We start from the raw sequence: 12660 nt of genomic DNA on the forward strand, positions 1-12660 counted from the left end.
GTATTCTGGGATTGTTCTCCCTCGTATATTTTGATTGGTTACAACTTGTTTTTTCTGTTGTTAGTTGCTTGGTTGTGTTGTTGGTAGTTAGTTGTTTGGTTGCCGTTATTGTGTTGAAAGTTGTGATTGTTGGTATGATTTTGGTGTATTGTTTGCAGACCCTTTGTGGTTCTGGTTGATGGTAGTTTTTCTTTGATTAGAGGGATCGATATACTGTGTAGGGTTATTCAGATATTTCTGAAATATTGTTGACCTTCTTTGTGATGGAGAGTAACTATTTTAAGTTTCTATGTAAATTTTTTTTTCACAAAAAGAAAAAGAAAACTTAAACAACATAAGTTGCATTGTCAATATGATAGGCTTAGACATATAAACTGGGCTTAAGCCCACTTCCTCCTAAGAAAGAAGCTAATGAGTACTGACATCTTTTGTGCAATAGTGGGATAACCTGGAATGGTTGTCTATAATAAAATAACGGAGTAGAGCATAAACAAGGCTTACAATATTCATAAATAAGCCATTTGCTTTGTAAATACATATATTTACAGTCCGTAGAAACTGAGCAAGCATTTAAGTAGGTTATCGACCAAATGTAGATAAAACCAATGCTACCAAGCAAGTACCAGCAATTATAAGGACAATCCTACAAAGTGGGTCATCCAATGTCACAGGAAGAACGTTAAGAATGTCATTCTTGCTGGAGAGAGCAGGTTAAAAAGAAATGTTTTGGTTACTCCTGCAAGCAAAAAAAAGAAAAAAAGAAGAATAAGAATAAGAAATAAGAAGTGGAGAAATATATATACATGCAGCAGCAATGAGGCTAAATAGCCAAAGTGATTATCATACTTTTAACTCTGACAGTAGGTACATCACTACATCACAAATGAATGTAGAGATTGCATGGGGTAGTTCACTATTTTGTGGAAGATAGCAGGAGACGGTTCCTAATGACACAAGAGTTAATGGGACAAAATAGTGGTAATAAATAATGAGCACTCAAATGAAAAATAACTATCATCACCTGAAAGGAAGAATAACTATTATAATTACCAGCTGTGAAAACCAAGGATAGTAAAAGAGCTTGCTTATAATCCATAAGCCTGTGTTTGCTTCGAGGCTAAGGCTAATCCTGAAATTGGCTAGGGACCATTAACTATCTTCAGTAAATAAACACCATTTATCTCTAACCAAATCCAAAACCAAACAGAGGAGAGAAAGTACAAATGGGTTTAAGTTTGATTTATTCTGAAAGTACTTGAAATGTCATCAATCATCTTCTACAAATTTAACAAGGCAAAGAATCAGTCTACCATCCCACCATCCCAACCGGGCGGTGGGGAGGTTACTAACATCATTAATTTCTATTCAAAATCAACATTTTTCACTTTTTCATATCATATCAAATATAATAATAACACTTTTTTTTAATTCTATCTCATATGTCCTCAATTTCCCTTTAAAATGAACACATTTTTTTTCTAAAAACAATCAATCCGCAATAGCTTACAAGACAATTGTAGGCTTTTAAGCCTGCAAATGGCCTTGTAAGCCTGCAGTAGCTTACTAGCCTTCAAAAACAGAATTTAATAATAATATTTTGGCACTAACAAACTTTAAAATCAAAGAGTCAAAAATCATTTTCTCTTTTTTTTTTTATGTCGCATCAAAGATAATAACTACACTCCTTGTCTAGTTCACACAACTAAACACCCAATTTTCTTAAACTAATTTAAGCTAGCTAAAATGAGACTAAGAAATGAGTTTAGCTAGCCACGTTCAAGTGTGAGACTTAAACTAAACGAAACCTAAAAGACTACGACATCTGAAGACTGACAACTTTAATCCAAGATAGACGCTAAACTATTATCGCATTATCTAGGAATATACTCAGCAAGTAGCCTGATAATAAGTGTATACATACTGCTGCATAACCATCCCTAGGCCCTGTATAGGAGGGACCCTCATGCTGACTCTCATTTTATTGGGTTTTAATTATTAAATAATCAAGCTTCTAAGTTATTCCAAGAATAAGCCAACTGCCAAGTCAATGTTGCCCCTTCATAGGACTCACCCCAATCCCAAACCTTTGTGGTTACAGTTCTCTTTTAATGTCTCTGTTGTTCCCCTTGACATCATAATTACAGTGTAATAGAAGAATGTAAGGATCACCTATTTACAATATCCAAAGGTGCCACTCATATGGTTCAAATTGCAAAATATTAGTAAATTAGTTGTAGGAAGTTTTGCTTAGTATGCCAATTACAGGGCCACAATCAACTTCAGTCTTCAGGACAACAAAATAAGGTAATCGCCTCCAGAATATCACATATTATAGTTTAACTGAGAGTATAATTATTGGATTATCTGCCATCTTAACCAGGAGATAGTACAATATGGTAGAACTTCAGAATTTAAATTACAGGTAAATAGTTAAAAATTGTGAATCTGTTGCAAATTCCTCCTTGTAAGGGATCATAAAAACCAAGCATGACAAACTCCACAAGTATGATACATACATATATATATATATATATATATATATATATAATACAAAATATGTGATTTTTCATGACATATAGAGTCAAAAAAGTAAATTGGTTGAAACTTCAAATAACAGTAAATATCATTCTTGTTTTAGTAAGAGGAAGTAGGAGAGGGAGCTCGATAAATCAGATGGCTAAAAATTTTTAGGTGTGAAGAATACTTTGAGAAAGTGAATGCAATACCAAATACACAACAAGATGTTCTTCAATTCTTTAGACTATGGTGGGTTGTCATATAGCCTAACAATTCTTTAACATAACCTGACGAATCATTCCTGTGTAGGAAAAATATATAAGCAATTATTGTCTACGTGGAGTTCAGAAATAGAAAACACATACTAAGAGAGGATGAAGGATTAAAAGTATAGGCAGAAATTTATAGTGGTACCTTCCTTAGACAGTTTCTGACCAGTTGTTTCGTCATTGACGTCAGTGTGGGAGGTATCTTCTGACAATCTATAAGATAATTCACTAATCAAGCAGTGACTAAGTGTAATCAACAAAACTATAGGCCAACATTCAAAAAGTTTTCAACCTCCATCTGGCAATAGTAATGAGTACCTTTCAACTGTTGAAGGGTGGTGCAAAAGTAAGCTCGAATCAGATGTCTCCCTTTGGGACACCTCTGTAAGCGGAGAATCATCATCATCACTCTGTTTAAGTTCCGCCTAGCAAATATAGTAAGAAATTAGTGTATTCCACCTTAGATCTAAGTAAGAGAATGACTGGAAAGATTCCAGACAGGACTTACTTTGGATTTTTCTATCATCCATCCAGGAATGTTTTGGGAAAGAAGAGCGACATATTGTTCCATTGCAACCTCTGGGCTTATATTTCCAAGTCTTTGCCAAGCATGCCTAGCACCACAAAACCATGCCTATAGTCAGTATCAGCCATGTACCCTGCTTATATAACAGGCTACACGAATTAGTGTGATTCTTTCCAATAAACTGCCTTTCACCTTTTGCCTTATCCCTTATCACTACAGTTCTTTTTGTGCAGCTGAAGTTAAAAACCTCACCACCAACTGACTAATTTTATTCACTCCAACAAGCCCCAATCCTTGCCTTTCTAGAACATGGGTATTTTTGGTATTCCAAATAAACACCATCAATCCTATTCAAGGCAATTCACTAGTTATTGTATCATTGCTCTCATATACAGGTATATAGTGATCTTACCTTCAGTAGCATACTATTCTAAAGTAATGCATTCTAATTTCAAATTTTTATGCCTTAATCCTTAGTTGCAAATGCCTGAATCGAAATTAATACAGCTTATAACTCACATTAGAACAAATAAATGGAGCCCATATCACTTTAGGAAAGGAAACAAACCTACTAAATTACTAATAGCTTCATGTGATATATATATACAGTAAGATGATAGAGTTTTATACCACTTGGCACGAGTAGAGAGCTTCAACGCCATCGGGTGCGGGTCGTAGCATGGCCCCTCCGTCGCAGCCTTGTGAAGCCCATACAACTGCATCTGCAACTCATTACTTAGCTTCGCCACCGCCGCCGCACCTCCCTCACTTCCCACATACTTAACAGCCACATCAAAGAGCTCTTCCACCTCGCTCCTCTCAATCCCCTCCCACTCATCCTCCCCGTGGAGCAACGATCCCCCTTCCTCTACCACTTCCTCTTCCTCCTCCTCTTCCTCGTCGATTCTCTCGATCTCCACCTCCTCGCTCGTTTCCTTCATAAGAACTTCTCCTACTCCGGCCTCGTCAACTCCAGATTCCTTCTCCTCTCGTGATCTACCTTCTTTCACCTCGATCAAGCCAGAATCCCCCCTCTCCTCCTCCCCCTCCTCCTCCTTGATCGGCCGGAGCTTAAGATCCGCCGCGACCTCGGTTCGATCTACGTCGTCAGATTCCTCGCCAACAGCGGCGATCTTGCCGATGAGGAAGGCGATGAGGATGGAGATGAGAGCGGTAAGGAGCAGCTCCTGGTAGAAATCCATCGCAACCCTACCTTTCCTAACCCTTATACTCTCTCAGCTTCGCTTCGGCTCCAAGAAAAACTATAGAGAGAGAAAGAGAGAGAGGAGGTGGGGGAAAAGCAAAAGGGAAGTGGTCGGTGGAGGGATTTGAGTCCACGTACGAAGGATTGAAACGGAGAGCGCCAAAAAGAACCCAAACGAAGAGAAACGAATATTCCATCTGGAGCTTGGGCTAGCTTATGCGTGTCGCGCGCAAAGATTCTAAGTTTGCTAAGGTATTTTTTTTAAATAAAAAATAAAAAAACTCAATGAAATTTATCAAAAAAAATTTATTCTTTTTGCATTTATTATAAAAATAAAATTCATGGAATTTATTATTTATTTTCATATGCATCCCCCTTTATATTATTTTTTCATACACATGCACCCTTCCAAAATAATCAAATAAATTTGAGTACAAAGATTATGCGGGAAGAGGATCATTTGCTGTCCAGTCAGCAACTCTATTAGCCTCCCAAGTACATCATATGTTACATGAATTTAGTATAAAGGGTATGTTTAACATACTACCTACCTTTGAAGTATAAAACAATGAAGCAGTCAATGTGATGAGAATTTGAGAAGGATATGTTAATTGATTGGGTCCATCAAACATAAATTATTGATGGTTACTTAGCTAGTGGTGGTGGTCTTCTTTGTCTATCCTACTAATAGTATGACAAAATCTTGTGCATCATTTTTAAACAGACTCATTTTTTGTATGGGATAAACCTCAGAGCCTTGGTGGAGACACATATGACCTAGATTTTTGCTAGTGTGGGGCATATTGTTGTTCAAGATAGGGTTGATGACCAATCTTTGATTACTTTCCTTGACAAGTGTCACAACTAGCACTTATATGGAATGTATTGTGGTAGTTGGTTGCTCAATAGAATGAGGGGAGTTTATCCCTTAATTCTAAGCCTTAATTGAGTGTTATTTTTAATATCTTTTGATCTAATTGTTCTTAGCCTCATAATGTGATAGTGATCCAATTTTCTTTTGTCGTGATAATGATAATAATTATATTAAATGGTGTGTCAATAAAATAATATAAGTGATTAGTAGTGCATTTGACGATTATGGTGATATATATATATATTTTTTTTTTAAGTTTATAATTTTTTTTAATTTAAATTCAAGTGCTATTAGAGCCGACGGATGCATGTAATTGACATATTAACGCACATCTGGTGGTTCTAATCATGCTTGTTCTAATTATATGATTTTTTAGTGTTTGATTTTAAATATGATCGTAGCTGTTAGATGCACACGTAATTGACACACTATGAACTAATATCCATATGACTACTAATCCTAAGTTGCCAACCCATCAGAAGACTTTCCAATTCTTTTAGGCTTACATCTTGAGAGATCTCAGCCCAGTACTAGAGGGGATGGGCTTCAGAGTGAAATAGATACCATAGAAAATCATGTTACTTGACATTGCATTATAGTACCTATCATGTTTTCCATGCTTTAGGAGATAAAATCATAATGTAGAGAATCTAAGGTTTAGAGGAGTGTTAAATATATTTTACCTTGGCAATTTTGGACCAAAATTATTTTACCCTTCTTAAATTTTATTTTGTATAACTACACATCTACATTTGCATGCACTTTTAACTAAATTATAAATACACATTCTAGTAATAAAGATGATAAAATAACTTAAATAACATACTCTTATGTTAAATAAATATGTAAACAATGAGAATGTTGGAACAAAATAAAAGAATAAAAAGGTAAACTAATTTTTGTTTAAACTAATAAATAAATTTTAAATTAAAAAGCCACAAACCATGTTAACTTGAATGGAAAATTCTAATTTAGTCAAAAGCACATAGAAGTATATTGATATAAAACAGAATTAAGATATTAGAGTAATTTGGGCCTCAAATATAGAGAGTAAAATATATTTAAATTTTAAAGTAATTTAATAAAATTTTAAGGCTCTATAAACTATTGTTCATTTCTATATGCACCCATAGACTAATCTCTCGCTATGTAAAGCTGCTAATAAAATGTAAAATAATTGTTTTATTTTTAAACTTTGCTTTAAAATTGATTATATGACACTAATATATTAGTTTTTGATGTTATTATCCCTAATTTAATAAAATTCTCCGCAGGTAACTTTATTCCACAGTTATTTTCAGGCCACGTATGAGTTCACTAAATGGGTCCCAACTCCCAAACCAATTATAATGCTAAGTCGCACCGAGAGGTCAACTGGTCAAGCAAAGAAGGTTCTAGTACATCGACGTCGAGGCACAACGAATCGCCCAATCACCGGTTGCCACGTATCATCCATCACAACCGTAGCTATAACAGCCTCACGAGCTTTGGAACATCACAACCGTCCGTCTCCCTGATCATCTCTATCGTGCACCCTACGCTAAAAATGAGCCCAGGAAACTAATAAACCACGTCAAGACCTCACCCAGATCCAATAAAAGACCACCACGCGGCATTTGCTATATCCTGGCCGTCGGATGCTCCACGCTGGATTGATAATCTTAAACCTCGTCTCCGACTATTTAAGCACCGAGACCAAGACCCTTCGCTGTTGTAGATCCGAACAACGGTTTGATCCAACTCAAGCGAACGCCATGAGGAAATGGGCACTCCCTTCCGCTCTTCTCCTTCTCCTCCTCCTCTCCACTGTCCCGGATCAAGGTACGAGGGTTCATCGATCTCCTCTACTAGTCCTCTCCGATTTATTTTGCGGGATTTTTCGTGTGATTTCGAGCTGTTACTGATGCGATCGTTGCGGATCTTGTTGTAGGCCGTAGGCTCCATGCGAATGCGGAGGAGAGTGGCGATTCGGACGAGCTCGTGGATCCGCCTAAGGTGGAGGAGAAGCTTGGTGCCGTCCCTAATGGATTGTCCACTGATTCCGATGTCGCCATGAGGTTTGTGGACCTGATCTAGTGTTTTCCCTTCTCCTTGTTGAGTTTAGCTCTGAAAGATGCGATCTTTTTGTTGCTTTTGGTGAAATCTTAGGGAGGCGGAGTCGATCTCGAGGAAGACTCTGCGGAGTAATGCTGAGAAGTTTGAGTTCCAAGCTGAGGTTTCTCGGCTTATGGATATAATCATCAACTCTCTCTACAGCAACAAGGACATCTTCTTGAGAGAACTTATCTCTAATGCATCAGATGTATGCGATCTTGTATAGGAAATTGTTTCCTATATGTGTTCTGGTTCTAATCTTATATGGGGTTAACTATTTTTCCTTTTGTCTAGGCGTTGGATAAGATCAGATTCCTTTCCCTCACCGATAAGGAGATGCTAGGAGAAGGAGACAACACTAAGCTAGAAATCCAGGTGAGTGGTGTCACGACGAAAGAGAATTAGTTTACACTTTCTCTAGATTACATTTGATTTGAGCATGTGATTTATGCGATGCTGCAGATTAAGTTGGATAAGGAGAATAAGATCCTATCTATTCGTGACCGAGGTATTGGTATGACGAAGGAAGACTTGATTAAGAACTTAGGAACCATTGCCAAGTCTGGAACTTCAGGTATTGGCGCATTGCTAACCTTAAGCTGATTGGTATAGATAATTATCTAGTCCAGTATTTTATATAAGTTGGGAATATGTGTATAGATAATTATGCTGCTTCTTATGTGCAGCATTTGTGGAAAAGATGCAGACGGGGGGTGACCTCAGTCTCATTGGGCAGTTTGGTGTAGGGTTTTACTCAGTCTATTTGGTTGCTGACTACGTCGAAGTTATTAGCAAGCACAATGAAGACAAACAGTATGAGTGCTACCGCTCATTTTCTCTATCACTTATCATGGGATCTTTTTCTTAATTTGATGCCATGGTTTACCATTATGAAATCCACAGATACGTATGGGAGTCCAAGGCTGATGGGTCATTTGCAATATCTGAGGATACATGGAATGAACCCCTTGGACGGGGAACTGAAATAAAGTTGCATCTCAGAGATGAAGCCAAAGAGTATTTGGAAGAGGACAAATTGAAGGTATGCTTACTTCATTGTGATTTTTTCTGCACTTCATCTTTCAAGAAGATTGCAGTCTCTGTTGCTACAGTTTCCATTGGTTCCATGTGTTTGATTATTACATTGTATACGACTATGATACTTAATCATTCTTCGTATTTTTGAGAATAGGAATTTTGATCCAAAGAGGGTATCATTGCTTAGCTTATTTGTGGTGTTCTGAAATACTTATTTGTTTGACTCTCAATACGGATCAAACTCACTTTCTATCAATCGTCCACTATTATATGCTCTATGTTATTAGAACCAATCTACCGTAAAATTCACATAACAAATAAGAAGTACGAATGTGATTAGTGGAAGGGCACCCAAAAAAAAAAACAGAATACTGGCTACAAATGGATGGCCAACTGTTGGAGACCTGGAGTCCTAGTTGATTTCTGCAAAATGGATGGCCAACTATAAGAAATCAAAAATTGATTTCTGCAAAATTACTTCGAATTTCTTAGATCATGCAGGCAAAAATAAATGATAAGCAAATAAGTCTTACAACTCTCTCAGATATTTCTTATAAGTCATAGGGCCAATTACAGGAACGACATTCATGTTGTAGATATAATAAGCAGTTCCATTACAATCTTTGGTATCTTGCCACTAGATGACAGTAATTCAATTTGGAGCAGGAAACTTGATAATTATATGCCATTGCTGTCGATATTAATTCTTAAATTCAATCTCTCTTCTTGCAGGAATTGGTAAAGAAGTATTCTGAATTCATCAACTTCCCCATTTATTTATGGGCAACCAAAGAGGTTGATGTGGAAGTGCCAGCAGAAGAAGAGGAATCCAGCGAAGAAGAGGAATCATGTAGGAACTTTTGATATAAATTTCAATTTTATCAATAGTCATTGTCAAATCACACTAGGTTGATTGGTAAACATGTTATCCTAGTTCCCTTTTCTAATTTTTTTTTGTAACAGCTGAAACAACAACTGAAGATGAGGAAACTGAAGAGGAAGGAGCTGAGAAAAAGTCCAAGACAAAGACAGTGAAAGAAACAACTTACGAATGGGAAGTCTTGAATGACATGAAGGCTATATGGCTTCGTAACCCGAAGGAGGTCACAGATGAAGAGTACTCAAAATTCTATCACTCTCTATCTAAGGTACATGCTTATAGACTTGTTAGAGACTGATTAACAGGACTCACGAGCAAATCCTTTTATTAGTTGTCTTCTAAGAAATTTGTGGGTGATGTTGACTTTTATAGTAGTTTAGCAGAACTAGTAGTTTGCAATTTCTTTAAAAATAGCCATACATGCCAGAAGTTTCTTTAGCTTACTTTTAAATTACCAGCTACTTGATTAACTTTCCTTCTTTTTCAGGATTTCACTGATGAAAAGCCTCTAGCTTGGAGTCACTTTACTGCTGAAGGTGATGTAGAGTTCAAAGCTCTGCTCTTTGTACCTCCAAAGGCTCCTCATGATCTTTATGAGAGTTATTACAACACTAACAAGTCCAACTTGAAGCTGTACGTCAGAAGGGTTTTCATTTCTGATGAATTCGATGAGCTTCTTCCGAAATACCTTAGCTTTTTGCAGGTCTGCATATTCTTGTATAGATCATAGATACGTGATATATGTGAGTGAGCTCACATGGTTTTCTTTCCATCTGTATAGGGTCTTGTTGACTCGGACACACTTCCACTTAATGTATCAAGAGAAATGCTTCAACAACACAGCAGTCTGAAGACGATTAAGAAGAAACTGATCCGCAAGGCTCTTGACATTATTAGACGGATTGCGGAAGAGGATCCTGATGAATTCAGCAGCAAAGACAAGACAGGTATTCTTGTTCACTCTCAATACAGAAATTGCAATTTTTTCCTACTTTTTGGTGATAGGATGACCTTATGAAACAGATGTGGAGAAAACTAGTGAAAATGATGAGAAGAAGGGGCAATATGCTAAGTTTTGGAATGAATTTGGCAAATCCATTAAGCTTGGCATTATTGAGGATGCTCACAACAGGAACCGTCTAGCTAAGCTCCTTAGGTTTGAAAGGTTTGTCCTAACTAGATACTCTTTGGATTGGTTTGCATTGGAGAGGAGCAAATAAAATGCATCTTATATACCATCCTTATGTTATTTCAGCACCAAGTCGGAAGGTAAACTTGCCTCACTTGATGAGTATATTTCAAGAATGAAGCCAGGACAAAAGGACATTTTCTATATTACGGGAACTAGCAAGGAACAGTTGGAGAAATCTCCATTCCTTGAGAGGCTTACGAAGAAGAATTATGAGGTAAGATAGAAGCGTGGTACCTTTCTTTGTGCAGCATATTTTTATTAATCAAGTTTAGAATGATTGAGGATCAATGAAAAGCATAATATGTTGTCATTTCCTCTGTGGTCTGTGCTTTCTACTTGAACGAGGTACTGTACCTATGTTAATGTCTTTAAAGTTTGTCAGATTTATTGCCACGGCTGCATGGTGTCTTACTTTTTACCAAATTTTGAGAAACCCTCAGCAAACTATTGAATGTTCCTTGCCATTTGTTTCTCCAAATAATCCAAGATTCATGATGCTTGACTAACACAAGTATTATGAATTCAATTGATTTGCAAGTATGTGTATACTAATGTCTCGCATACCCATTTTTTCCACAGTATGTTTCTTTCCTATTCAAGTTATACATTCTGAGATCCTGTGAAATTATGCATCGTCTGTTTTCAAATTCTAGAGTGCAAACTTAATTCTTATCCAGCACTTGCTATTCTACTTTGAGATGTCGGCCAGTCAGCCATGTACAGAAATTCTCCAGTATGATGGACAGATAGAAATTTCCATATTATTCACTTCAATTATTATTCACCAAAATTCACAAAGGCAATGTTTGAGTCTTGGGCCATATTCTGATGTTCTTAATTCATACAATTGCACCTTCCGAAAAAGAACACTGCTTATTTTCTTCCACAATTTTGCAGGTTATATTCTTCACTGACCCTGTTGATGAATACTTGATGCAATACCTTATGGATTATGAAGACAAGAAGTTCCAGAATGTGTCTAAAGAGGGTCTCAAGCTTGGGAAAGACTCAAAACTGAAGGACCTCAAGGAGTCCTTCAAGGAGCTGACTGACTGGTGGAAGAATGCTCTTTCAAGTGAGAATGTTGACTCAGTAAAGATAAGCAACCGTTTGGACAACACTCCTTGTGTTGTGGTCACATCGAAATATGGGTGGAGTGCAAACATGGAGAAGATTATGCAGTCTCAGACTCTTTCTGATGCCAGTAAGCAAGCATACATGCGTGGCAAGAGGGTCCTCGAGATTAACCCAAGGCATCCTATTGTCAAAGAACTCCGTGAGAGAGTTGCTCAGGATCCTCAGGTACTATATTTACCTAAAAATTCATTGTTGATTTGTCTATTTATGTGGTTCCTTAATTAACATGGCCTCAATATTTCATCAATTTTTTGGAATGATGATTATTTCCTGCGATCAGTTTCTTTAGAATTTCAAACTACTATTGAATTTGGCACCTCAATTTCCTTGTCCACCATAAATTTCGCGGCTCTGTGCCCTTCATTACTTTGTACGGATTTCTGATTATTAGGTATATTAATGGAATCTGTGTGCCAATATCTGCAGGATGAAGGCGTAAAGCACACAGCGAGGCTCATATACCAAACAGCTCTCATGGAGAGCGGTTTCTTGCTCAACGATCCGAAGGAATTTGCCTCAAGCATCTACAAGTCTGTCCAGAAGAGCCTAGACATCAGTCCTGATGCAACGGTAGAAGAGGAAGATGACACAGAGGAAGTTGAGGTTGAAGAAGACTCTACTAAGAAGGAAGCTGACATAGATTCTATTAAAGAGGAGGTGGAGGATTTTCCCGCCAAGGATGAATTGTAGACTTAGTAGCCTGTGCTGAGCATTAGAAGAACCCTCTCTTTTTCAGAGTTTTTAATGACATTATTAGGAAAATGAACAACCAGAAGAATGATCTTGAGTGTTATCCAATTTCTATGCGGTAAGCATGCATAATTAAGGAGATTTTGAGGTGTACCTTAGTTGATCAACAAAAGTACTGTCTATAAAAACTTCTTTTCCTTTCATCATTAACGAGTTCTACTTCAGGATGCATAGATATA

General features: G+C 37.1%; 2 protein-coding genes across 4 annotated transcripts; one reads left to right on the top strand and one right to left on the bottom strand.

Moving 5' to 3' along the window:
* Positions 1–444: 444 nt before the first annotated feature.
* On the bottom strand, positions 445–4706 carry LOC140789584 (uncharacterized). Of its 3 annotated transcripts, none has more exons than XM_073139347.1 (5): positions 3943–4706; positions 3295–3400; positions 3105–3211; positions 2932–2999; positions 445–736 (listed from the first exon to the last, which is right to left on the bottom strand). In XM_073139347.1, the coding sequence occupies exons 1-5, from the start codon at positions 4512–4514 to the stop codon at positions 666–668; spliced, it is 924 nt and encodes a 307-aa protein (XP_072995448.1). In that variant the 5' UTR covers positions 4515–4706; the 3' UTR covers positions 445–665. The 3 variants fall into 3 exon arrangements, with proteins under 3 accessions (XP_072995448.1, XP_072995447.1, XP_072995449.1); XM_073139346.1 differs by lacking the exon at positions 445–736 and adding an exon at positions 753–944 and having other exon boundaries at positions 3943–4651; XM_073139348.1 differs by lacking the exon at positions 445–736 and adding an exon at positions 2639–2818 and having other exon boundaries at positions 3943–4650.
* Positions 4707–7061: 2355 nt separating this feature from the next.
* Positions 7062–12627, top strand: LOC140789583 (endoplasmin homolog). The gene is made up of 15 exons (XM_073139344.1): positions 7062–7211; positions 7321–7447; positions 7539–7692; positions 7779–7859; positions 7947–8058; positions 8171–8297; positions 8388–8526; positions 9255–9372; positions 9486–9670; positions 9890–10105; positions 10184–10349; positions 10426–10567; positions 10658–10808; positions 11492–11896; positions 12158–12627. The coding sequence occupies exons 1-15, from the start codon at positions 7145–7147 to the stop codon at positions 12419–12421; spliced, it is 2454 nt and encodes an 817-aa protein (XP_072995445.1). The 5' UTR covers positions 7062–7144; the 3' UTR covers positions 12422–12627.
* The last annotated feature ends 33 nt before the right edge of the window (positions 12628–12660 follow it).

The sequence above is a fragment of the Typha latifolia genome, chromosome 5, assembly GCF_019914945.1.
Source record: "Typha latifolia isolate L0001 chromosome 5, TyphaL0001v2, whole genome shotgun sequence".
NCBI classification, from domain to species: domain Eukaryota; kingdom Viridiplantae; phylum Streptophyta; class Magnoliopsida; order Poales; family Typhaceae; genus Typha; species Typha latifolia.

What these genes read in the sequence shown, in the direction of transcription:
- LOC140789584 (XM_073139346.1), bottom strand. Translation starts at nt 4,514, where the DNA reads ATGGATTTCTACCAGGAGCTGCTCCTTACCGCTCTCATCTCCATCCTC. An exon ending in GGATGATAGAAAAATCCAAA is followed by an intron (nt 3,212 to 3,294) that starts GTAAGTCCTGTC and finishes TATATTTGCTAG; the next exon opens with GCGGAACTTAAACAGAGTGA. An exon ending in TCAGAAACTGTCTAAGGAAG is followed by an intron (nt 945 to 2,931) that starts GTACCACTATAA and finishes TTGTGTCATTAG; the next exon opens with GAACCGTCTCCTGCTATCTT.
- LOC140789583 (XM_073139344.1), top strand. Translation starts at nt 7,145, where the DNA reads ATGAGGAAATGGGCACTCCCTTCCGCTCTTCTCCTTCTCCTCCTCCTC. An exon ending in GATTCCGATGTCGCCATGAG is followed by an intron (nt 7,448 to 7,538) that starts GTTTGTGGACCT and finishes GTGAAATCTTAG; the next exon opens with GGAGGCGGAGTCGATCTCGA. An exon ending in AAGCTCCTTAGGTTTGAAAG is followed by an intron (nt 10,568 to 10,657) that starts GTTTGTCCTAAC and finishes ATGTTATTTCAG; the next exon opens with CACCAAGTCGGAAGGTAAAC.